The following is a 26,420-nucleotide window of genomic DNA, read 5'->3' on the forward strand; positions in this document are numbered from 1 at the left end:
ATCTGTTGGAGAGCAGAATGTATTCCGAGTATTTAAAAGTGTATTTTGACTGCTGTGACATGTGCATTATGGGTGGATTTTGCCTTTGCTCAGTAATTCTGCTGATAGATATTCATTTTTTGTTTTGTAACAAACAACAGGAAAATGACAGTGAGGTATAAAATTCAGTCATGGAGTAAGGCTGCAAGTCTACCAAATCCTTGGGATTTGCCTGAGAGATCTCCATTATAATTATGTTTATTGTGCAGTTATAATAAGCAGTAGCCATGCATATCTAAGGGTGCTTTAGCAACATTTTGAGTATCATGATTTTTCTTGCCTCTTATACTTCTGGGAAGATGCCTTTAAAGACAAACAAAAAAACCCCCAACTAAATCCCAAAACTCATGCTTCTGAAGTACATGTCTGGCTAGATAAGAAGTGACAGAGTCCTATAAACTCTTATTTTCAAAATCAGTTCAGCAAGATGAATGGAGATCCACATCTTAAAAGATTGTTCCTGATACGAAATTGGCCACAGACGTATTCCATCAGGCAGGTATCACTGAAACTGATGAAAGTTGCTGATAGGGGAAAAAATGCAATAAACCAAAAAGATGTTATCAGTCTATGTGAGCAGATAGTTATGTCTACTATTATAGCCAAGTCTACGAAAGAGTTCTTTTCAGTCTTCTAAATGCAATAGCTGACACAAGGTACATTTGCCACACTGTCTAGTGTTTTCATTTTACTAAGATATTCTGTTGCTGCTGTTTTTCCAGTGCATTTAGGAGTTTTTCTTCTGTTCTGTAATGAGTGTAGCCCACAATGAGCCTGCTGGGCATTTTCCAGCTCTTTGCAGAAATATATACATGCAATGCTGCAACAGTTGGGAACACTGATAACACTCCAGCTATTTTTTATATTCATTTTCTTTGCAAGAAAGTATTTCACTTAACCAGAGCTTTGTCTATCAGCTAGCCTGTTTGGGGAAGAAAGCTGAAGCAGTTTTATCCATACCTGAACAAAGTCTTTAACTGCAGCTGAAGCCAAGCAGCTATGTAACATGTAGGAGGCAGTTATTTTTCCCATTTCAGGTGCCAAAGACTGACGGCAGGGAAGCAGTGAAAGACTGTTGTTTCTCCAATTAATGCATGATATGGGCTTCACAAGTGCTTTTAAAAGGCTGTCTAACAGGGCATCTGAGAGGAAAAATCCCAATAGATCTGCAGATGTCTCTGGTTGATATCAATCCCTAATATGGCAGTAACTTCAGATACCCTAGGAAGTTTGCAGCATGCAGAGTGACTACAGTTATTAATCCTTTTAGGTATCTTTCTTTTTCACTGCCATAACTTTCACTGAGATTACCAACCTAGATTGCATGACAGGAATATAGCATTCCGCACTGGATTGGGCACAAGATATAATTGTGTTAGAACCACATTGGTTGAATAAATGTCACAAAAATTATGAGTAATGCTGTAGCGTTATTTTCACTTTCCAGTGCTCTTGAGAACCAGGCTGAAAGATTATTACTGTTTTTAGCAGTTGCTGTTACTTCCTGGTGCTTCTTCTCCTTCTGTAAAAGTTAGTGTATGTTACTGATGGGGTTATTTTCTTGTGTATAGAAGGCCTTCAGCAAGAATGGTATAGTACTAAAACTTTATGGTACTGAGATGGTGCTGACATCTGAAGTAAGTCATATTGTCATAGTGGGATAATCTCAGACATATATATTTATTTCATATAAATACCTGGGTTTATGTCTTGATTTCCTTTCCAGTGTTTTCTTTTCATAAGGTATTTTAAGAGTAGCATACCTCCAGTGAGTTTCAGTAATGTAGATTACTGATGTGTCAGCTGGTAATATCCAAGCTTTACATGAGGCAGTGACCTGCTCAAATGTCTTAACTGTTTGTTAATACAGAATGACTGGTAAAAGGGCCTAGAATTTAGACTCTAAAACTACCTCAATTTCTTTAAGTAGTTTTAAGACATAGTAAAAGTTTTAATTTTCCTAAAAACACACTGACAGCCACTGTGTGCTGCCTTTAATATCAGATCATCCAGTAGCTACCCTATTTATTTATTTTCTTTTTAATATTTTGTTCATTCTTCTTCACAAAGGTATCTATTTCAATAGTACAAAGCAGTCATCTTTACATTCAACCCAAGGAACAGATGCTTGACAGGTACTGGAATGTTAATACTGAAAACACAGAGGCCCAGTTTTAAGCCCACTGTAACTGTTGGTGGGTAGGTATAAAAGTAAGCAAATCTTCTAACTTTGGTAGATGAAAAGTGATGCTTTATAGAGCATCACATTAATCAAATATATTAAATGTAAAATAAATAGATACATAAATGAGACAACTGTGCATGTGCTGTTCCAGTGGCAGCACTGAGAAAATGTACCATACTACATCTAGAAGAGGAAGAATGGCCATCCATCTCTTCTGTTCACCTTTGGGTTTAGGCTGGTACAGTTTTTCAAACTTTGATATATATTTTTTCTCCCCATATTTTCTGTGAATATATACCAATCAGCACAGAATATAACCTTCCACATGGTATAGCACAATTGGAGGCAGAAGACCTATTTGTCCATTTGCAGACCGGTTCACTCCTGCATTCCAAGTCATGATTTCTTAGGCTTTGGGCCAGTTCAGCTGTAAATGGAAACCTGTATTGCTATGAATGCCTTGTTACAATCTACCTCTTAATAACATAACACTTTTTGTTTCCTTTATCAGTAAAACTTGTTATCTGTGTCCTTTTTTAACTCTTACATCCATCACTGTGATATTCTGTGCACTAGTTATGTAACACTATTGAATTACCAAGCCAGACAGATTTTTGACTACCAGACTACTTCTCATGATCTAATCCTACCAGAGGTATGAAGTTTAGCCTTTTTGCTAAAGCTTTATTGTGTCTTTATGACTTTTGGGAACAATGAATGTGCACAGGAGCACAATTTCCTCTCTTTCTGTACCCAAAATGAACATGTTATCTCACTGGTGCATGTTTTGAAAAATGTCCCCGCGGTGGTATAGCGAGATGAAAAATGGTTCCTGTCTCTGAAAGAATTGTTTGTGTTTGCTGAATACTGGCACTGTCACTACTGTTGATTTCCTTAGTACAGAAATTACCTTGATGGCTTTGACAGATAATCAAACCATAATGGAAAATGGGCACAGGTACAACTGCAATTTTTTAAGATAGACAGAAAAGTTGTTTACAGCCAAATTGCAACAGGATTTCCCTGCAAGAGAAATGCAACCAATACAGATGGCTTATGTTTCCCTTCTGTGTGTATGAAGTTTCTCTCGAATGAAAAATCAAGCTTAGTTTCATAGTGTGCTCATAATACAGTACCTGTTAGATCTTTTACCATAGTGATTTTCTCAAGAGCGTGTTAGGTTACAGTGAAATTAATTATAAAGACTCCTGTATATTAACGTGAAATATGGAAATTGTTACTTGTGAATCTGCATTTTCAGATTGTTAAGCTTTGAAGGGCAAGTAATAAAAATGTTAAAAGATTGCCGCTGGTGGAGATGGTTCCTAGTTATAGCTCTCCAGTTATTCAGTATGAGGAATAAATTGTAGTGACAACCTGCATCTTTCCTGAAATCTATCAGTACAGACAAAAAATATCTCTGGATATTTGCCGGGTAGAACCCAAACAGGTGCTGGTTTTTGTTTTTTGTCTTTCTTCCCTCTAGTTTTTATAATTCCAGTCTTATATAAATGTGAATTCAGGATTTAAAACAGTCCATACTTCTTTCTCACAATATAAGCAATTGTTCAGCATCAGGAAACTTAATGCTTGAGTAAATATACTTGTATTAATACAGCCTGAAGTCTGTCTGTGTGTTGAATACTCTGTACAGTTTTTGTAAAAAGGGGCATCTGTTCTCCCTTTACTTCACCTTCTTGTGTTGTCATACATGTACATTTTTAACATTTCTGAAAATGGGTAAATAGTCCTTCAGTGGACAGGGTAGTTAGAGTTACTTTTGTATTCAGAGTATTTCTTTTCAGTACAATTGTTAATTAATTGCTAGCTAGTTGGTTTTTTTCCTCATTTTTAACAACTCTCAAACGTTGATAAAACTGGTGGAAAACCTTGAATTATCTTAGGAATTTTGTCAGAGTACAATTCCAGGTAACAGTGACTACCGTCAAATTTTGGATGTGTTGTTATGTGCATTTCACTCTTTTAAATAGTAACTTTCAGAAGTTTAGAAAATCACTCATTTTCAACAGTACCATTTATACGGGTAAAATACAAATGTTGTGGTTGTAGAAAGCAAATTAAGCAGTATGTTTAAGAGCTAGCTTAACAGCTACCTGGCAAGTCTGCCATGCCACCAGCTGCCTGAGAGCCCCAGATGCAGGAGCACTTTGAATCTTATCTAGTGAGGGAACCACAGCATCTCATAAGTTCCCACGGCTTCCAATTCTCCATTCCTTCTCTGCCTATCAGCTACCCAGTTAGTCTGCCAAGAAGCCAAAATCAGGATTTTTAAGAATGTTATAACACAGAAAGAAGTATTTAGTCCTGGTTCTTTATCTGTGGTGGTTTATTTCAATCTACTTCGTACGTTGTGTTGTAAAACACTGAATAAACTACAATGACCTTACCACGCTTTGTGGTAGACACTACCTGGATAGGGTTCATTTTGTTGTATGACTGGTTCCCTCAAGGCTTGGACAGCATTCCGCTACCTTTGGAGAACCTCTCCCTCCAAGAATTGATAGTTTGGTTAGAAAAGCTTCCATATGAACTTTTGTGTTCAAAAGGTACAGAGACCAGGTTATACTGAAGAGTTGATTAAACTGCAAATATTAGGGTGCTTCACAGACGAGGGGCATTATTCCTCTAAATTTATTTTTTTTTTTAATGCTCTTCACAAACCCAGAGATGTAAGATAAAAATGAAGCTGGTGCATATCCTAATACTGGGAACATGTCTGTGAATGAGCTTGACAGAACCTTCAGTATGAAGGATTTCTTGCATCCCTGAAAATGCCATCTGCTGTAATGTCCTCTGCAATCCAGTAGCCAGTTCCTGTTGAGACTTTCAGAGATGTACAACCATCTGCTCATCTCCCCTCCTTCATAGCAATGTGTCCAGGCACTTGGATTACAGTTCCTGATGGTGGTTGTTACCAGTTTAGTTCTCAAAGTCAAGGACTGCTCTATTAATTTTCAAAACAGTGTGATACTAAGAAGGTATCAGGAAGAAAAAACATTATGAAAATGAGATACAAAGATAAATCAGCCTATTATTATCTAAATCAAGTGCATACCTCGGAACATGAATTCTTGAGTAACTATTAAAATAGGCTGTATATATTGGCATCCTTAGAGAAGATTCTGATCATCTCTGTCCAATCATACAGTCACAGTGTTTTGCTTTTTAAAAGATAGTATTTTGTAGCTGCCCACCAAGAAATCTCTAATCTTCCCTCTGAACATCTGTTTTCAAATGTGTCTCGCTATCATTTATGTCTGAAAGTCATCACCTTACTGAGCAGGTTCCAAGTGCCAAGAACCGAATCTGTGCATACAGCTGTTCTTGCAGGCAATGCAGGACAGAAACTTCACCTCTGTTACAACTAATGTCTGCTTCCATTAGAATATTACTGCTTTACTGTTTGCATTTCTTTAACTGTTATATCATACCTATTAGAACATCTGAAACCATATATACAAATCCTGGTTAAGAATATCTGGTACTGAAAAGAAAATTGCAAACACTGAAGCAGACCTTGTGAAAATATTTATGTACTACTAGGCCTACTTTTCAGTGATGCTGAAATTTCTCAGTGTTTGCTTTATGCTAGTTCTGATTTTTTTTAATTGCTTACTTTTGCCATTCACTGATTGACTTCTACTAAAAAATTACTTTTAAATGTTAATTCTTACATTGTTATAGTTAATTACTTGGCAAAACCAAAAACTCTGCATAAGAGAACAATTTTTATTCTCTATTGTTTAAACAAGCTTGATGTGTTCCCTGGAAGCATGTGTGCCCTTTAAAACACTGGGATTACAAAACATATTTTAGCTAATTGGAAAGAGGATGTAATTACAATTAAACTAATTTTTCCTGTAATCTCATTAAAAAACTTAATTTTGTTTTCCTACTGATGAGGGCAACATAAAAGACCAGTTCACTTGCATAATTTTGACTGCTGGGCTCTTGATACCTGTGGCACAGCAGTGTTACCTTTCAGGGACCTACCTACATGTAGAGCTTCCACTGCTGTCAGTGTCATTGCAAAGGAGCACTTGTGAGTTGATTATTCTTTTTTTTTTTTTTAGTTTTTCTTCTTCATAATGACACATCCCCTAGCATACATCTGCTCAAGAAATTAGGAAGTATAGGGCTGTATCTACCATTTAAAAGAATAGCTCTGAGTTGGAGAACGTTCCTTTGCAGGCAAGGATTGTGCATTTCCGCCACTGGAATAAAAATTTGCTCTGAGGATGCCTTTGTTTTTTGCTACATGGACTGATATGATAATGATTATGTCTGTAAGTTGTTTTTCAAGCAGATTTGATTTGTCTGGACACTAAATGGATCAAAAGCTTTGCAAGTTGAGTTAGTGCTGTCCTGTCCTGGGCTAATAAACCCAGACTTACAGGCATGTATATTCCTGTGGCCTCAAGTCAAACTTAGTGTGAGATCAGAGCAGCCTGATGTTTGCCTGCCAACCTTTTGTAGACATACCCTGCATCTGATCGTTACTTCTGCCCTGATTGGTACAGCAGCAGTTCGGTGGCAGGCACTGTTGTTAGTATACTTAGCATTGACAGGGCCATAGATGGTCATTTGTGTAATGCTGTTGGCTGGGCACATCACCATGTGACTTGGCAATGAAAATCAAAAAGGACCAAGAGAAGACACTCCGATTTGCTTTCAGCACATGTTGGGTAAGCACAGGAGTGCTGGAGACAGTGAGGTTTCTTCTATATTCAGCACACCATTTACAATACTAAATTTCCATATTTTTTTTAACTTTAGTGCCTCTGAAATAAATAAATTATTGGGGGTGATTATGATGAAAAATAGAATAAGTATTATTTCAAAATAATTTTAGAGGTGAATTGGACAGTAGGTCTGAAAATAGTCAGTCTAAAGACAGAAAATGAGCTGAAAGTAGTAATCTTACAAGACTTTCCAGTCAGAAGTGACCTGAAGTATTTCTGTCATCAGCCAAGAAGGTCAAATGATGATAGGAACTAAAATTGTGTTGCTTTAGCTCAGGGGTCCTCAAACTACGGCCCGCAGGCCGGATACGGCCCCTCAGGGTACTCAATCAGGCCCCCGGTATTTACAGAACCCCCCCGCCCCGGGGTTGGGGGGGGAACCGAGCAGCCACAGATGACCTACGGCCCTTCATCTGCGCGCCGGCCCCCTGTTTAAAAAGTTTGAGGACCCCTGCTTTAGCTCATTTAGGGAAAGGACACTTTTATGTAATTTAGCAAAAATCAAAGACTAAGGTTTAGCCCATGTCCTATGGAGTAAAAAGTTGAACTGAAAGGGATTTAGAGACTCTTGTTAACATTTAAAAGTTAGTTATAAAATTTACAAGTGAACTGCATCATTTTGATGTTCTTGTTGCTGATTTAATTAAAAAGGAAAATGTAGTCTCCTTTTAAGTACTGAAGTATGTATTGCTGGTGAGATGATTGATGTTGCTATAATTGAACCATCTTCATAGCAAAAAAGAAAAAAACAATTGTTAAATGTGAAGAACTGATTGTTCAGTTGTCTGTATTGAACAAATTTGCTCCCCTTTTTCTTATCTAAACAATCTCCTTTGGCCTGAGATCATAAGCAGAATTCTTGTCAGAAAACATTTGCTAGGAAGTATGGATGATTGGAATATCAAAATTAATCTTTAGAGCAGAAAATATGATGTTATTACCATTTCTAATTTTGTTGCTACCAACAAAAGTATATTGTTGTGCCAGAATCATACATTCATATGCAGTGCATTAAGCAGATGGCTGCTAAAATTTCTGCTTAAATGACCTAAATGATATATAAACAATGAGACACTTGTATATAATAAAGTATTTATATATTAAATATACAGAAAAGGTATATGCGCATGTGCTGAAACTTTGTGAACATCTGGAGTATTGAGATAAAGTTATGATTTCCAGCTGGAACATGACAGGTCAGTCTGATGTATTTTAAAATGATAGACCACACAGTTAATTTTGATCTCCATGTCATTCAAAAAAATGTATTGTGGACAAAAATCCCACCAGTGCATGGTCTGGTTTGATTTGCTTCACTGCTGAATATTTTGCCCTTTTTAAAAAAAAAAACACCTTAATTAACAGTTTCGAGTGCTCTTTATATTAGTTTTTTAGTCTTTATTGTTCAGCTAGTGAATGTCTGCATTTCTAAAATACATTCTCATTTCTATTTGAGCAGATAGTACTGTAATTAGCAATTTCTCAGAACTGTATTTAATATCTACTAAGATATGTCTTAGGACCCACAGTTAAGAGTAAAGCCTGGAGAAAAAAAAAAAAGTAGGAATAAAAAAAGATATGAGGGCAGGTCCGTTTACTATTTCCTTAGGTTACAGATGTTTCTTGGAAGTAATTTTTGCTCATCTACAGATAGATGCATGGTTCTAAAACAGAAGTTGGTCCCTTGTCTCAGAGTACCTTATTAAAAGTATGACAGTAACTAGTATGTTTGATTGGCCCACGGAGGCTACAGCAGAAATTAAGTCTGAAGTTGTCACTGGGTAAATATCTGAGGCTTATTATTGAAACAGGGCCACTGAATGAAATAAGCAAGAAATGAAACCTTGTTAAGAACTTCAACATTTCTACCAATACTTATATTATCTGGATTGCTCCTTTAAAATGTCCTAACAGCCTTCAAATTGTCTTATAAGTTACCTTTTATAAGAATTTAAGGTTATGTCAGCTTCTATTATGGACATCCATTTTTCCCCGCTTCCTGAGGTCAAAAAAGGGACTTTTGTAGCAGTGTTTTAGCTCTGAAGAATCAGAGATATTCAAGATATGCAAATGTTTTGAATTTCCCTGCCTTCTGATTTTCCTACACCATAGATTGGTGGAACTTTTACTCCTTCCCAGCCAGCAGTGCATGTCTGATCATCTTTTTGTCTTATTTTTCCTTCTCACAGGGACCCTATAAAAATACAGCAGCTGCAGAACCAAATTCGTCTGGAGCAAGAAAGTGGCCAGTGGTATCGTCACCAACAGCAACCTGATCATCATCAGCACCCTCCCTCTTCTCCTTCCTTTCCTCCTCCCCCCTCCTTCCAGGAGCTTGAGTCCAGCCAGTCTGTCACCTCTCCTGAGCCAATGAGTATTCTTAACTCTCATACGTCCCCAACCATGCAGTCTTCCAGCTCCTTCAACTACGCTCGGCCTAAGCAGTTCATTGCTGCTCAGAACATCAGCCCTGCTTCAGGTTACGTGACTCCATCTTCAGGATCATCTACATCCAGCCTTCCTTCTCCTATGTCTCCAACTGCTTCTCAGAAACAGTTTGGGAGAGTGCCTGTTCCCCCTTTCTCTCAGCAGTTTGCTCCAGAAGGGGAGTACGCCTGGTCTCCTTCTTCTCCATCCCCTCCGCCCCCACCTCCACCTGTCTTCAGTCCAACTGCAACCTATCCGGTGTGTGATTCCTTTCCACTTCCACCTCCTCCACCCCCTCCTCTTCCTTCACTTTCTTCACCATCCCACAGCCTGTCTCCAACTCCCAGATTTCCTAATTCCGGCCAGTCTCCAGCAGCTTTTCTCAGCTCCATGCTGCCATCCCAGCCACCACCCATTTCTGTCAACGCATTAGGCCTCCCGAAAGGAGTGATGCCTCCGTAAGTATCAGCTAATGAGCTCCTTGCATTTGACTGTACTGAAGATTATTGCACTTGCTTCATTTTATACTTTTCTAGGGTCTTTGCTGTTACCTGCTACCTGAGAGGGAGAGTTGTGTCAATTATTTGCAAATGTCTGTGTTAGAGATGGGATATAGTTTTCTAACCCTCACAGAAGTGAGGTTCTGAAGGAGTCCCACAGTAGGAACACAAAAGAGGAGAAGCTAAACCTTTAAATTGGAGCTGATGAAAATATGAAATCATCAGCAAAAGCTTCTGCATGCCCAGGGCAGTGGAAGGAGATCCAAGAAAACCCTTCTCATGACCCAGTTCTTTTAAAGTCACATATTCAGTGATATCTGCATCTATGTTCCTATTGCGTGTGCATGTAAAGAAATACCAAGTAGAGAGAGTGTTTTTCAGAAGTCCCTATACCTTTGTGATACTGAAGGTATAGGGTATTAACCTATACATCAGACAACAAAGTGGTCATAATGATATATTGACTTTTGGCTAGAGTTTTTGTTCAGAGGAAGTTTGGAAAAGGGTTTAGGAGGGGATTTAGAAAAGCAGTGCGTAAAAACAAACAGAATCCCTCCCCCTAACAACTCCGCATACTTGTTTTCCCATTTTGTCTTTTCTAAAGGCCAAAATAGTATTTTGGAGCATGTCAGCTCCTATCATAGATCAGTTTGTCTTTCCACTGGCACTAGACTCTCATTCCATCCTTAGAGAACAAAGAGACATGCTGAAGAACAAAAATGAGAATAGCTGTATCCAAGGCTTATTTATAACTTTGTCTAGAAGTTTGTCTAAACATATCTGCGGTATCTAGGTGACTTGCTCAGCTACATACTGTTGCGGTGGGAACTTCTATTATTTCATTCCAAGATATGAAAAGGAAGAGAAGGAAGAAAGCGGGCAGATATCAAAGTAATAGATCATGTATATGCTTTAAAAAGCATTTCATTATCTTGATTTCTGTCATATGTCTCATGGAATCTAGCCATAGAACAGATTTAGGAAAAAAAAAAAAGAATAAATAGTACAGCTTGCCCTTGCACTCATAATGGTTGTGATTTTCTGTCTTACTGTGTCCTTTGCACTGGCTGAGTTTCTCTATTGATACTGACTGCTGAAAGTTACCTGATTAATTTACAGACAGCTTGACAGGTAAGCACAGCCCATAAAAGCTTGCAGTTACCCCCGATTTTCCAGGAAAGGCTCTAGTACAGCTATATAGCTCTGGATAGGAACTGGATTCTCTTTCCAGTTCCCTTCTGTGTGCTGCGAGGGTGACAGCAGCAGCTTGAGGCTGTGTCCCTCTTTCCCTGTTACGCTACATTCATGCACACATGTTCTCACTTGAGGCATTAGCTGTGTTCTTCCTCATTCCCTTCGATCTTTGGAAGGAGAGACAACTCTGCAAGGATGCTTTCCCCTTCCCCATGCCCCTCACTTCCCCAAGCCCAGCAGCCAGTCTGGGTGTGCACGTGATGGTGTGTCTGTCCCCGTGGGACAAGGGAATAGTCTCAGGCTCTGAGCTGAGGATGTGGTGGTTGGCTGTTTGGCCTGCATTCCCTCAGGAAATGTAGTCCAGATGGGAGCTGGATCATGTTAACCATATTGAATGTATGTGTGTATAATTTATGTATATATACATGTGTGTATATATATACACACAGTGAGCATTTGTCATCTGAATTATAATGCTACAACATGGTAAAAGATGTACTGCATAATGCAAAAAAAAAAAAAAAATCTTTATGCATTTTTGATGCCAATTTTTCCCTGGCCTCTCCTTTTCCTTTTTACTGTGTAGGTTACTAGCATCTGGTGTGTCTTGCTGAGTAAATCATTCCATTTCCCATCATTCTCATACCACTTCTGAGCAAATCTTCCCCTTGCCTCCCTTCCCCCACTGCTTTTAGTCTCATCTGCTTTGTGCTATAGTCTCAGTTCTTTTTGTTTTCTCCCCGCCTTCACTTTTTGTTTCTTTTCCCCCTTCTTTTGCTCCATCCTCACAAATCCTCTTTTCTTGAACATGTTTGTCTTTCTGAGACATAGTTTTTGAGCCACTCATAGTATTCCGTAAGCTTAGCCTATAGTCTCACCATGTACTCCATGACCTCCAAGATCTGTTGATTGAAAAGCATGATACTGTTTCCTGACAGCATGGTCTACAGACTGGGCACAAGGAATGAATTGGAGCTTTCAAAGTTTTTGCTTCAGCTCAGCATCTAAAATGCTAGTTAAGCCATTTATTTTTGTCTCTGCTTCTTGATCAGTCATACAGTGGTGATACTGGGAATATGATAGCTGGTTGCTGCAAGTGAGCTAGGCAGAGTATGAAATACCTTTCATGGAAAGGAGCTACATTTTTTACTAGAGACTCCAAATACAGTATTTGAAGTGGTAGGATTTCCTTTTTAGACAATAAATTTATGATTTATTATTATATTTTAACATTAGTGAAAGTAATTTGGACGTGTCATTGCATTTAGATACTTCAACACTTTCATATCAAGTGACTCTAATAGATAAAATGTTCTTAAAAGAGTTTTCCTGACTGCATTCAATGTTTTCATGACTCCTTTCTGTCATCTTAACTTTTTTTTGTGAGTGTATTTCAGGGTTAATAAATCGCCGTTCGTATTTTGATTACATGGTCTTTTTACCATGGTGGTTTACTCTTATCTCTCCCAGGCATGGATGCTGTGACACTGATAGCCAAATATCTGAAAGAAAACAATAAATATTTAACCTTGTCAGAGTGTTTTGTAATTACCAAAAACCATTGCTTGGCAGAGAAGGAAATTCCGGAGACTGTTTTTATGTTATGCGTTTTGACATACTGTGAAACTATTGAATAATTTTTTAATTTTTCATATATTACAGTTATTTTTTTTCATTAATCTTAGCACTTAATAGATCTGCTCAGAATCAGTACTTAGTAGGCCTCATTCTTATTTTCTTCAGATTGCTTTTGTGGTAGCAGCAGAATAAAGGTAAAGTAATAAACATTGCAGGTGAAGGTAATTGTTTTTGGAGATGGTCAAAGGCAGCATTGGTGAAGTTTTCTGTAAAATGGAAGACACAGTGTTTGTGTACAAACCAACAGAGACTTCATTTCCCCTCCTGGAGTGAGACCTTCCTTCCATCAGCTTCCTCCAGGCATTTCTTTTCAGTGTACATACCATCTTTGTTCTACTTACAAGAGAAATTAATCCAAGGAGGTGTTGTGCCTCTTGTTAGAGAAGAGGTGAGGCAAAACATTTCTAACTCTCTCTTCCATCCCTGTACTTGGTCTGTGAGCCCATGCACAGTAAACACTGTGCTAATGTTTCAGCTAAAGGTTGACATTTTCCTTGAGCTTGAACCCTGAGACTCTGTGGAAGTGATAGCATTATCTAAATGAATTTGATCAAATGAATAATCTCTCCACTTGATGGATTTGGAAACATTGCACTGGGGTGGGGTTTTTTGCTTGTTTGGGTTGGGATTTTTTGTGGGGGTTTATGAACATGTGGTCTTAAAGCCTTGCATGAATCACGGGAACAGTTACATGTGAATTTACTAAATTTTGTTTGGATATCTGAAACATGGAAAGCAGGTTTGTGTCATTAGTACCTACTAATTTACCTTTAAATATTTTAAGCATTTATTTGCAACAATTGTATGGTAAATGTTTCAGGTGAATGAAGTACATATCCCATCTTTCCAATAGGCTCTAGACACTTTGTAGTGACAGTATTTACAAGCTGTGACTGTGGTGGTGGTAGCTGAACAAGCTTTGGGAATAACAATATTTTTTTTATTAACAGGGCAGATTTGATAAATTCATGGCTTGCCAGAGCATAGTGTTATTAAACAAAAGAGAAGTGCTAGTGGAACTGGATTGCTAATTAAGTACTTAAGGGAGTTATGAACACTGGTCAGTTATTTCTGAGGTAAAACTTGGCTGGAGTAAGGTTGTTGGATACTTTTCTTAAAAATCTCAGTTCTTTCTTTACCTAAAGAAAACTCTAGGGTGGTTGGATGTGTTAGCTTTCAGTTACAAAAGACTGGCAGGGAGCAGAATTAATGTGACAGAAGCCTAGGATTGGGGAAGTTTTCTCCACGGTTAAACCTGTAGAAGCTGGATTCTGGTCTTCACTGTTCATAGAAAAAAATTGTATCTGTATGAAAAGAAATAGGTATACTTACAAATTCTAGGTAAGCACATACATTGGTAAATTCACGTGAGCATTTGTGAAAGCAAAAATAATCCCATGAGAAGGATTTAGCAGCTAGTTAGTGAATATTTAAATAACAAGAATATAAATCCTGCTACAAAAAGGTGTGGAGTCATCCAACACAGAGAAATGAAATCTCTTTCTAAGTATAAAAAACACGTATTGTCAGCTATGCATATATCCCTTTGAAAGCAGCATCAAAAATTACGGTATTTTCGTAAAGTAGATGCTTTTCCTTGGAATAGACTTTTTCTTAAAGTAGATATCTTCATGCAAAGTAATACTGCTTTAGTCAAACAGACAAAAAATCTCACTGTACAGAATTGGTGAAAGAACATGACTCTAGATTTACTACTTTCTGGAAGAGAATGAAAAATGGAAAAGAAAACGTTTTGAAGGCAGTCTTGTCTAAAGTATCTTGTAAAATGTAACTAAGTGAGCTGCTTTTATCATTCTGTGTAACAAAGCTGTTTTAATGATCTCTAGAACCTTAAATCCCAATCTTGATATTCTGTGGAAATCATGAGAATAGCAACTTCAGAGACAGATCTGCACTTCTTTTCCCCTTTGAAGCAGAGCTTCTGGTCTATTCCTGCATCTGTACACTGTGACTTGTCCCCTGAATTTTATCTCAAATAGCACTGAAGAAAATATTTCAGTAACCCGTAAGTTCCTTGAGCCAGTTAGCAATGATGGTGACCACTTTGAGGAAAAGCTACACTTCTCCATCTTATATTACAGCTTTCAACAGTCTCCCAGTAACAGTGCCAACTTTCATTTTAGAGCAAAATGTATCGCTGACTGGAAGACTGGGCATTTACTTTTCCCATTTATGTAAGTTATGTAACTGACCTACGGAATCCTGACAAATGTTGCATCTGGAAGTCTTAATTTTTGAGATGTTTTTATCCAGTTCTTTTTTCTAAATAGTATTTGCAGAGGCTTAAGAATGTTGTAAGATGACAAGTGACCTGAACTAAGAGAATTAGTACAGCACTGTGCCCAGTTGACCAAGAAGGCCAACAGCACCCTGGCTTGTATGAAACAGTCTGGCCAGCAGGACTGGGGGAGTGATCATCCCCCAGTGGTGAGGCTGCACCTTGAATACCATGTTCAGGTCTGGGCCCCTCGCTGCAAGAGGGACAGGGAGGTGCTGGAGCGTGTCCAGGGACGGGCAGCGAGGCTGGTGGGGGGTCTGGAGCACAAGTCTTGTCAGGGGCGGCTGAGGGAACCGGGGTGTTCAGCCTGGAGAGGAGGAGGCTCGGGGGGGCCTTATTGCTGCCTACAGCTGCCTGAGAGGGGGTTGTAGGCAGGTGGGGGTCGGTCTCTCCTTCCAGGTAACAAGTGACAGGACAAGAGGAAACAGCCTCAAGTTGTGCAGGGGAAGTTTAGATCAGATATTACAAAAAAATTCTTCACTGAAAGAGTGGTCAAGCACTGGAACAGGCTGCCCAGAGAAGCAGTTGAGTCACCATCCCTGGAGGTAATTTAAAAGACTGTAGATGTGGCACTAAGGGAAGTGGTTTAGTGGTGGGCTTGGCAGTCCTGGACTGCCATTTGGCACTAGGTGATTTTAAAGGGTTTTCAGCCTAAATGGATTCTATGAATCTATATGCCTCTCTGAAAAGAAAGGGAGGCTGTTTGCAGCATTGTTTTGTAGGGTTTTTTTAGTCTGTAGATTTTATTTTTCTTCAGAGTACTTAATTTTATAACTTCCTTATTTCAAGCAAATCTGAATGCCACAGAAATGTCTGTGAATGCAGAAGCCAGGTACAGTGCTTGACAGTTGTGGAGACCTTAACCAGTAGCATCTCATCAACTGGAGTAAAGGTATGTGTTTTGGATACATTACCTTTTCTCAGTTCAGTGTATCTTTTAATTCACATGCTGCTGGCAGTTACCTGTCCTCAGGATTTCAGGACTATGAGGACTGTGCCAGTCTTTTCTACATTGAGGAGCAGTTAGTGCTTTAGTGATTTCTTCTTGACCATCAGTTCTACCATAATGCTGGTAACAATCAGAAATGCAGATAAGATTACTGATTGCAAAGCAGGTAGTATTTTTAAAATTCATATCCAAATATGTGATCATCTTTTGAAAAGCAGATGACACCTGTGTATCTACAGTAACCAGTACAGCATGAGGCAGAGGGGTAACTTGCTCATGTGGGGAAGGAACCGAACAGGAAAATAAAAAAGTAGTATTTCTTCTTTTAATGAGCAAAAATGCATTTTTAAAGATAAGCCTTAGAAAAATAAATTTTTTATGGTAGGCATGCAGTTTTGTAGGTTCTCTGTGTTACCTTATTAAGGAGGATCAAACTTGTTCAGAAATACATATTATTCATGTTGGTCTTGATACTATCCAGTGCAGAGGCATGATTTATTTTTTTTCAACTACAGTTTCATAACTTTGGGTGGTAGAAATAATTGAACTTTTGTTACCTTTGTTTCTTTTAGTACAAGTCATCCTTAGTCAGGTCTGTGCCTCAGGCATTCCCTTAATTCAGGTGCATGTAGTCACATTACTGAACAGAGCTGACTCCTGGTCTCTACAGGATGTATGACAAGATCAGACTGAAATAATTTTAATATGCAGCTGCAGCTTCAAAGTTTGTGACCTGTTACACTGCTTGTAGTAACTTTGTTCTTACGGTAAGTGAAAAACGTGTTAAGTGGGCAGGAATTAGTTGTATTTTCGGAAGGCTTTATTTTTAAAGGGAAAAAGAAGTTACTGTTCATTACCTAAGTACCAGAGAATTGATTTGGAATTTCTGTGAAACTGAGACATATTGGCTGCAAACAGGAATTTGTTCTTGGAAGGATAACAACAGCCAGCCTGTTGCCCTTGTTTACACTGTAAAAGGTACATAGGAAAAGGGGGAATCGCATCCAGCATGCACTCTGTGTAATTAAAACACGAAAAGTACTGCTGGTTTGGCCTTCTTTCTAAACAAATGTTAGGGCAAATATTCAAAACTAAGGAGAGCCAAGCCGAGGTTGCAAAAATCTTTGCTGTAAAAAAATCTCTGGGAATTAAGATGACTGAGTTTTGGCAATTCCGTTTTGCCCTTTCTGACCAAAAGAATTCAGACTTGTGTGCTTTTATCTAGGTCTGTATTGCCCTCAGCAACTTAAGTGATGCATGTTTCAGAGATGTTTAAAATCTATGTGAACTGCAGCCTGATTCTCAAAGGCTGATGGTTTCTGTACGCATTTGTGGTGGTGGTTGTGTGTTCGATACTAATGGTGTCAATATCTTGAAATAAGCCTTCTCCAGCTATCTCCTGCTATCTTAATACACACAATATACTCTGAAAACTGCATCAGGCAAAGAGTGAACATAAAATACCTAAATTAATTGGCACAATGTTTTGTTTGATATTATCCCTGAGGAAAGACGAAAAGAAAGCTGAGGAGTCATTAAGGAGGACACAAATTTTAGGAACTTAATGCATCCAGATAAGGGATTGGTAATGATAGTGAAAAATATTTGCAAAAACAGCTGAAGGAAGTTTGCTGCCAGTCTGTCTTGACATGCAAGCCATCCATCAAGCTGAATGGATCTGTGCTTAGGAGAATAGATTTACCAAGGATCTTCTATTTGTTGCCGTTGTCTTGTAGCCATTTTGAAATTCATCTCAAGAATGCATGTCTTAGAGCTAACTTGGTGTGAGGGTATATATGTGTATATATATTTATATACACATTTTGAAGTGTCTGTATGTAGAGAAAGAAAGAGATTCTGAAGAAAGGGTGGAAATAGAGCATCTGCAGGAAGAATAACATTTCCTCCTGCGCTTCTTTTTTTGTCGTGTTTTAAGAGAGTCTTAAAGAGAGAGAGAGGTTTTTCTAAAGGCATTTGAAGAAATTTTGACACATACTCATTTTTGTAGTTGTATTTTTAAACCCACTACTTCCTTTCTTAAATACTTATTTGTAAATGTAAGTAAAGAGAGGAAAATCTGTTTTTCGGGCAAGTTGCCTTGACCAGGTCTTGAATGACACTTCCACACCCACTGTGCAATGCTCAGGGTGTTCTGGCACATAAAAGAGATCTAGATCGTTGTAAGGGAGTCTGCGTCTCCTGTTAAAAGCCACCAGGAATCCCCAGGCCATTGCTAAAATATTTGCATACCTTGTTCTTAAATAAAATTCCTTAGCTTCCCTACATGACTTGTTCCTGTGCTTAACTGTCACTGTTGGAGGGTGCAGAAAGTTCTGCGTATTTTCTTTTTTTTTTTTGTCTAAGATAGGCCTGTTCTTCAAGTTGTTGTCTACTTACTCTCCTCAGTGGACATGGAGAACCACTGAATGCCAGCTATTTTCGCATGTGTTATGTTTGATTCACCTCTCTGTCTTCATTTCCACATTTCCTGACTAAATAAACAAGGTTTTCTTTTTGTGTGTGTGACATAGCTTGTCACAATGGCTATGCTTTTAAAACCATCTGACAGTTTTCTGTTCTAAAACTTTCCAATTTGCTGTATTTTTCTGAAAGTGCAGTGGTAAAACTGGATTTGGTGTCCAACATCAAGGAATAAAGGAAAACAATGGGGTTTCATGTCTTATGGTAATATGTCCCAGAATTATATTTCTTTTCCTTTTGAAATAATGGTATTATTGTCCAAGTTTTAATCTCAGAGATTCTTGAGAGATGCTTCATGTGCTAGTGCTAATTTTCCATTTGTATTGCTGTCATGCTTTGAACATTTTTCCTGAGTTTCATCATGAGGTGACCTCTAATTATGAAGATTATTGTAAATAAGCTGTTACTTGCAAACAAGTTGCAGCCTCTGCAAATTCAGTGTCATCAGCCAATTTGAGGAACATGCTTTTTTTATTCCACTTGTTAAGGTTGAAATTAAGTGCTGAATTTAGTATACATAGACCTTTGAAAAACTTCTATGGTCTATATTCTTCCAGGTTGATAGGGAAAAAAAAAAACAATCATTGCTGCTACTCTGAATAGCTTTTTCAGACAGTTAGGCAGCCATATAATAGACATTTCAGCCAGACTCTGTTTCCCTGATTTACTAGGGAACGTAATGCAGCTCCTGAAGGCTTACTCAGAAGCTATAAACTGAAGTGGATCAAAGCTACTGTTTTGCCTAGCTGCATGCCCCTCAGCCTGACAGAAATGTGAAGTTTGATATGATTCAATTTTCATTTCCTTATTATCCCACATTGTTTTGAAATGGACTGTAATGTTGTTTTCTTATGTTTAGCATGGACGTTGATCTTACAAACCTCTTGGTACTCCTTCCTCTTTTAAAAATGGGTGTGTTTGCCTAGGGGTTTTTGTTTTCAGAAATAACTGGTAATGCTTCAGAAAATGCATTCACTTGTTACTTGAAATCCACTCCAGAGCACTTAGGCCATCCCCCTCTTTTCATGCACTGTTGTGACTTTCCTGGGTAAAGTGTACATTTTACTTTTACAGCCTATTGAGTGCTAAGCTTAAGCAGGCCTCTTTCTGCTAGGACTCTTTTTATCTTTCAAGCATGAAATTTGTAAGAATGTGAAATGAAAACTATTTCTTAATGTATCACTTGGAATTTTCAAGGCAGGATGTATGTCTCCATTAAAAAAATATGGCATAGGGCTTCTTCAAGTGAAGCCAGATTTGAAATTTGCTGCCTTGTTGGCTGGTTTTTGGTTGGGCTTGGGGTTTTCTGGTGTTTTTTGGTTTATTTATTTATTTTTGGTTTGTGTGTCCTTACATAAAAAGTGACAAAATTCAGTTCTGTGGTAGTGCTGAGCTGGGAGAGGTAAGAGGCTGGAAGGCAAAGGGAAAGACTGTGAGGAAAGAGACAGATGCCACCTTTCCACTAACCTTCCAACAGTCGGTCCAGACCTCCTGAGGGGTGTTACCTTCTGATCCCCTCTTCCCACCTTCTCATGTCCATTTTCCTTCCATATTTTCCTTTATTGTACCCAAATTTCTTGAGTTGAAGCAGCTCTTTCTTGAAGAGACCTTCCTCTTAGCAGTCTCTTGTCTCCCAGTAGATGGGATAGTTCTCTTGACTTCTTCCCCAGAACAGCATGGAGGAGACTTTCCTTGTTACTTGTGACTGAGAAGATCCCCAGCCAAATGCAGAGAGAATTATTCTGCTTGGTGACTGAGCTCTTCAGCTAATGACTGAACATTTCTAGGGTGAGGGGTGTTGTTCTCTGGCTCTTTGTGACATTAGGCAAATGTCTGCTCTTCTGCTGTGATTTAATGTGAAAATGCAGTTCTTTTTACAAGAACTTCACCATTTTCCCATTTTAAATTTACTCTCAGTAACAGAATATGAAATGTTTTAGGAATTTAGACAGAAATGTTTCCAATTACTGTCTTTTCCATCTATTCACTTTAATTCCTTTTTGGCTTTTGACAGCATATGTGTATTGTTTCATTTTAACTAATGCTAAAAATTACCATTGAAAACACTTGCTGAAGAATGAAGTTTCTCTAACCATGTTATAAAATCATAGTACCAAATAATATCCAAGAAAACTTATCTCCATATGATTCTTGTATTACATTTTGGTGCTGGTAATTAAATTATTAAGTTGTGTATTGGAAAGAAGTTTACCCCTTACATGCTAGTCTGATTTTTTCCATATCTATCATCTGTAAGTTTGTCAGTTTATCTGATTAGATTCCATATTTCGCATAAATCATTCCCACGTAATGGGCTGAGCCCTGTTTAGTCAAGTTAAAAACCCACCAAAACTAATATTGAATCAGTATCAGTGTTTTAAATGATGATGTGTGACTTCAATGGAGAAGTGGGGTGTGCTGAAAGTTTCAAATCCTGATAGCAATGTTGATTTCTTCACAACTGTGCAAGAACAGCTGATCTCCAGCAGAAACCACTCTTGTTGGGAATTTCCAGCAACAGAGCCATCATAATGCTACTGAAAAGTGTTAAATATTAGCGCAGACTGAAAAAAAATATTCCTGTCCCATTCCAGAAAATGGGAGCTAGTCATCCTGAAAGTGCAATCATAACTTGTAGACTGGTATGAGGTATAGCTTTGCCCTGTGATTACAAACTACTACATGGTTGCTATTCGAATGTGAAACACTGCTGATGAAAACTACTTTGCAGGGATGATCTTTCTTTTTGCCAGTGTAACCTAGATTCTGTGAATGGCTTTTCTTTCAGAAACAACATTTACATGTTGCCTTCCGGATATGTGTTCACAGAGATATGAAGAATAAACATGAAGTTATGCATTGTGTATTGCAAAGCTGTAATAAGGAATTAGTTAATAAGTAATATAGGAAATTAATAATTAACTACCTTGTCTTACATCTTTCTGATCTTTATCCATATGGTACTTCACAGAAACGTAGTTTATCTTCCATCCCCACTTACCTACTCATGCTTTCTCTTTCATGTTTCCTTGCACTTTGCTTTATTGACATTGCTCATCGGTTTCCTCTTTGAGTGTATGGTGTTTACAGCCACCGCTACACAATCCTGAGCTCTGTTTTAACTAATGCATGAATAAAGCATAGTTTCAATTTTGTCCTTAAACTAACAATTCGATCAGTGATGTGAGTTAGCAGGAACAGCATAGTAAGAAAGATGCCAGACCTCTAATTTCAAGGACATAATCTTGCTTTCTTCACTAATAGCAGTGATTCCAGATAAATTCCTAAATACCAATGGTTTCAGGAAAGGTTATGAATTTTCTTGTACTGTTTTGCAGGGGATTTCCCAAGAAAACAGGCAGAACTGCTAGGATAGCATCAGATGAAGAGATTCAAGGGTCAAAAGATGCTGTAATTCAGGATCTGGAGAGAAAACTTCGCTTCAAGGAAGACCTTTTGAACAATGGGCAACCGGTATAAAAACATAAAATACCCTGGGGAAGGGGAGTGGGCATCACTGGTAGTTTCTCAGATATGCTGCATATAAAATAATCGTTGTAGATTATTTTTATATTTTATGTATTTATCATTTTTAATGTATTTCCAAAGCTGCATTTCCATAAGGAATGATACATTTTGGCCTATCATTGCTTCTCCTGTTTGACAACTTTACTTGGACTTAACAAAACAATGCAGGTCTCAAAGGTGATGAATTTGCATAAGCAGCTTGTGCAGTCTGTACTTCAAGGGCTTTTTCAGCCTCAGAGGGCATTTGCTTTTGACTGTTCATCACTGCGTGTCTGGCCAGTAAGCATATGCATAGCTCTTGATCAGTCCAGGCTCATTCTACCTTTTGTCCAGCTGTTGTACAATGAGAGGTAGCAAAGAGTAGGTGGTAAGTGGACATGAGTGAGAAACAAGGCAATTCATCATGAGAAGCAACCCATTAGGAATCTGACAATCATTAGATCCTGCAGTTGTGGGACTTTTTTTGACGAATAGAATAAAGAATAACCTATAGTACTAACTTACAGACTTCATCAGGAGTTAACAACCTACTTGAGGAGTCAAGAAATGAAGTGGGCATATCAAACAGCTGAAATGCACAGCCACAAAGTTCTCCATTAATATTTGTTTATTTTAAGATACACATAAAAGATAAAATACCAAATTCTTCCTCTTCAGAGCTGATGAGAAGCAAGCTTCCTAAGACTAGATTATAGTTATTAAGGCATTGATTTAAATGTCTTTGAAGCAGGAATCTCTTTTAAGGGGAAAGTAATTTTAAAAATATAGACTGTCACCCCTGTTTTGTCAATGAAATCTTTTCAAAAGCATCAGAATGCCTTGGGATACCTTTGTGTGACTGAAAGGTAGTGGGCTTTAGGTTTCTCAGGACCATGCTCAAAAGTATGCAAAGTTTGCTGCTGTGTCTGAGATGTCGGACTGTGGTGGTGTAGTAAAACAGCCTATTGAGTCAGACTATCTAGTCCACAGCTGCTGGATTCTGGTTCTTAATAAGGTCAATGGAGTGAAGTAGGGAAAATGTTGAGTGACTAGTGCCTCTGTACTTACCCTTCTCCACTGACTGCATAGGGTTTTGCGGTTTTCTGTAGCAGTTAAGCAGAATTACTTTCAAAGTGTGTAAGTTCCTGTTTTTTTCAAAGGAGGTGGGCTGAGCATGACTGTTAGTGCCTATTTTGGAAAGTGAGAGATGCTTGGCCTGGACAAATGAATGGAATGTTCTGAGAAAGCCCACATGGCCCAAGGCAAGGCAGGGGGTGGGGGGACACCAAACCACACAAACCCAAAAAAACCCAACCACCAAAAAACTGTGATCGGATGATGTGGGAGCTTGAACCAGGTAAACTCTGGTTTTGCACTCCCCTTGAGGCTTTTGCCTTGCAGATTCCTGTCTTGGGCGATTGTTTGTGTAATCATGGCTGTGGGCACCTTGGAGTGATCACAGAAGAAATTAAAGTGAAGAAAGGTTCATGACTTTCTTAGACATTTGTATCCAAGGCAACATAAGTACCTGGTTTTCATGAGTTTCAGCCTGCTAGGTTTAGCTACAATATGGCATGTTTTAAAAATTAATTTAACTGAGCTTTTTTTTTAAATGGAAGCATTAAGTAGATGTAACGTTTTAACATTTCTATTCTTCTTTCATTTTTCTGTTTAAATGAGGCATTTCACTGTGTTATGAGTTTGCCTTTCATTCACTGGCATTTTTTTTCAGTGTTGATTTGTTAAGAAAGTGTCTAGAGTGCCTGAAATGTGTTATGGAATGTAGAAGGAAACTTAATAACTAAATAATCGAAGTGTACACTTAAGGTTTTCTTTTAACTTGCTTTACCTTCTGAGTGTAAATTTTATAAGTTGTATCCTTAATTTCTGAAAGAGTAAGAAGAAATAGAAATAAAAACCTTAAATATTCTTCTATAAACCTGTCATATTCTTGGCAAAATAATCAAGTAGAGTAGCATCTCCTTGGCATTTTTGGCAGAGTTTTCTGCCATGTGGTTCTAACGTAAAAATCAAGCAGGATGACTAGGAGTAAGGTTTGGGAGATTTGATATGCAGTTTTTTTGATGGCCATGCCGATTTAAGCAGTTCCTATTGTTCATTCCTGCCCAAGTTCCTGGCAAGAGGATGGAAACCAATGGCAGTCAGGGCAAGGGTTGCTTAAGTCAGAAGAGCCACTTGTAATGCAAAGAAAAATGCATTACAAACTGCAGTAGAAAATTTCTGTTAGAAACATATTGCTGCTCTCTTCTATTAACATTACTTAAGCATTTTTTACTGTCTAACTAACAGTCTTGCAGTTTTTAATGAGAAATAACAAATTTTTTTTCTTCTTTTCCCTCCCCCTCATCCCCTTTTTATTTTTTGTTCAGAGACTAACGTATGAGGAAAAAATGGCTCGTCGATTGCTGGGAGCAGACAGTGCTGCAACTGTCTTCAATATGCAGGAACCAGAAGAAGAGCCTGCTATACAGGTGCCACTTAACTCTACAATTTCATAGGGAAATTAAGAATTCCTTTTTTTTACAGGCTGTGATTGTCTTAAAAGAAATCCTATGTAAGTCAATAAATATACGCAAGATAGGACGGTTTTGATTACAGAAGTCATATGTTATATATCAGTGAAGTAAACTGGAAGATCACATGCCTATTGCTTAGTTTTTCCATAAGGTTGAGAGTTTTCAACTTTCTGCTTTAAACTCTTCCGTTTATCCTATTCTGTCCTGACCTTTAACTCTCTCAAGGCAAAAATACATCTGCTATCTTGAAACGATCTTCTCTCCATTTGTGTAATCTGCACTTTTTGGATGCATACCAAAAACACAACAGAAAGTCTGCTTGAAAGGCCAGGTACATGGTTCTCCATTGTTCAGATGCCAGAGTTGCTATTCGGAAATGTGTAGCATTCATTTGCTTATGTTACCACACAAGTATGTTCTCCTGATAAAGACTCTGAGAAACTGTCATGGATGCCTCTTGGTCTTCTTTCTGCCTCTTGATCTTTTTTTCTACCCTTGCAGGAAGCTCGCTCTGTTGGCGCTTCTGTAGCGAGTCCTATGGATATTCAAAAGGTTAATGTTTTCAGCTTTTTCTGTCTTGCTTTTTTGTCCATTGATTATTTTTTTTCTCTGTCATCTTTGCCCTTTTCCTTCTACTGCTTCTACTTAACAGCAAGAGGTCACCTAGCATTAATAACTGGGGAGATTTGGGCTGCACTCCCTTCAGGGTGCTAAAGTTGTTCTATAAGCCTTATTGTCTGAGTGCAGGCAGCTTAACCACAGTAATGGCATGCTTGCAGTATCCTTCTGCTGTGATGTTAATATACATTGATACTAAGTGTCTTGCATCCATATCAGCTGCTCTTTATATATTCCATGTGTTCTTCATGGTTTACTTCCATGGTAAACTTTCAGGGAGCAAATTAAAAAAAAAAAAATATCTGCAGTTTACAAAGGTGTTTCTCTCTTCTGTTTGTTTTTTACCATTATTGAGGGTTATGATTAGTTCTGTAACCAGTCAGTAGAAAAGATTACATGTCATTCCCAGACTAGAGGCAATGACAGGGGGTGGGTATGTGAAAGGAAGCTTTGTATGAGACGTGTTCTATCTAAATAAAATAAGGGTCAGAGACAGTGGCCAAAGGTCATTTGAAAAAGAGCCTGAGTTTCTGCTGATTGACGTGAGCATTGGCTAATAAAGATTTTTTTAAAAAACTTTTTTTGCCCCTGCTTCTGGCATTGTCTTTATCAGCACTAAGATTCAAAGTAGGACTTCTGTACCGCAAAGTATATAGCGTGAACAGATCAAGAAAGTAAACAGTATGTTTCCTAGTGTCTGAACAGCAAATTTAACAAGTCATAGTGTTTTACACTGAATGAAACTTTCCACTCTTCTTTCTCTATCTTGAATACTGTTATGATACCTTTTGTTTTTAAGGAAGAAGTGATACTTTTGGCCAGACAAAGGGGCCCGTGGCAACAGGAGTAAAGGGAGGCAACTACTGTCAACTGCCAGTGTTGCCATTTTCTCTCTCTCTCTTTTTTTTTTTTTTTTTCCTTCTCGTTCGTTTTTACAGGCAACTGCAAACAAAATAATATTAGCCTTCTGGTGCAGCCTCTGGTACAGTACAGTTCTGTGCAAATAGCAGATGTGAACCATATGGTCTTCTGGCCATCTAGAAACAAAACCCACCCTAAATCTGCCTGTACCCTCAAGGAAATATTAGTGTGTTTCTTTTGTCTTTATGAACTGCTTCAGAATACTTTTGTTCTTATAGGCTTTTTTTAAAAAATGGAAAGAAAGCAACCAATAACTTTCCTTCCCCTTATAAATTAGACCTTAAGATAACATGAAATACAATTTTTGCCTCATACCAGCTGCCTTCATTTTTTCATGGGGAAGTTATTGGAAGCACAGATTA

The 26,420-nt window shown here is 38.1% G+C and overlaps 1 protein-coding gene across 4 annotated transcripts in view; it reads left to right on the forward strand.

The window, feature by feature from the left end:
• Positions 1–26,420, forward strand: part of LOC121091659 (palladin-like) — a 194,288-nt gene that overhangs the window by 146,405 nt on the left and 21,463 nt on the right. For 3 of the 4 annotated variants that reach the window (XM_040601701.1, XM_040601710.1, XM_040601717.1), the window contains 3 exons: positions 9,177–9,872; positions 21,814–21,949; positions 24,373–24,474. In XM_040601701.1, the coding sequence (XP_040457635.1) occupies positions 9,177–9,872; positions 21,814–21,949; positions 24,373–24,474 (934 nt within the window). The remainder of the gene's footprint in view (positions 1–9,176; positions 9,873–21,813; positions 21,950–24,372; positions 24,475–26,420) is intronic. The other variant, XM_040601727.1, reaches the window with a different exon arrangement.

This window comes from Falco naumanni, chromosome 1 (genome assembly GCF_017639655.2).
Source record: "Falco naumanni isolate bFalNau1 chromosome 1, bFalNau1.pat, whole genome shotgun sequence".
Taxonomy (NCBI): domain Eukaryota; kingdom Metazoa; phylum Chordata; class Aves; order Falconiformes; family Falconidae; genus Falco; species Falco naumanni.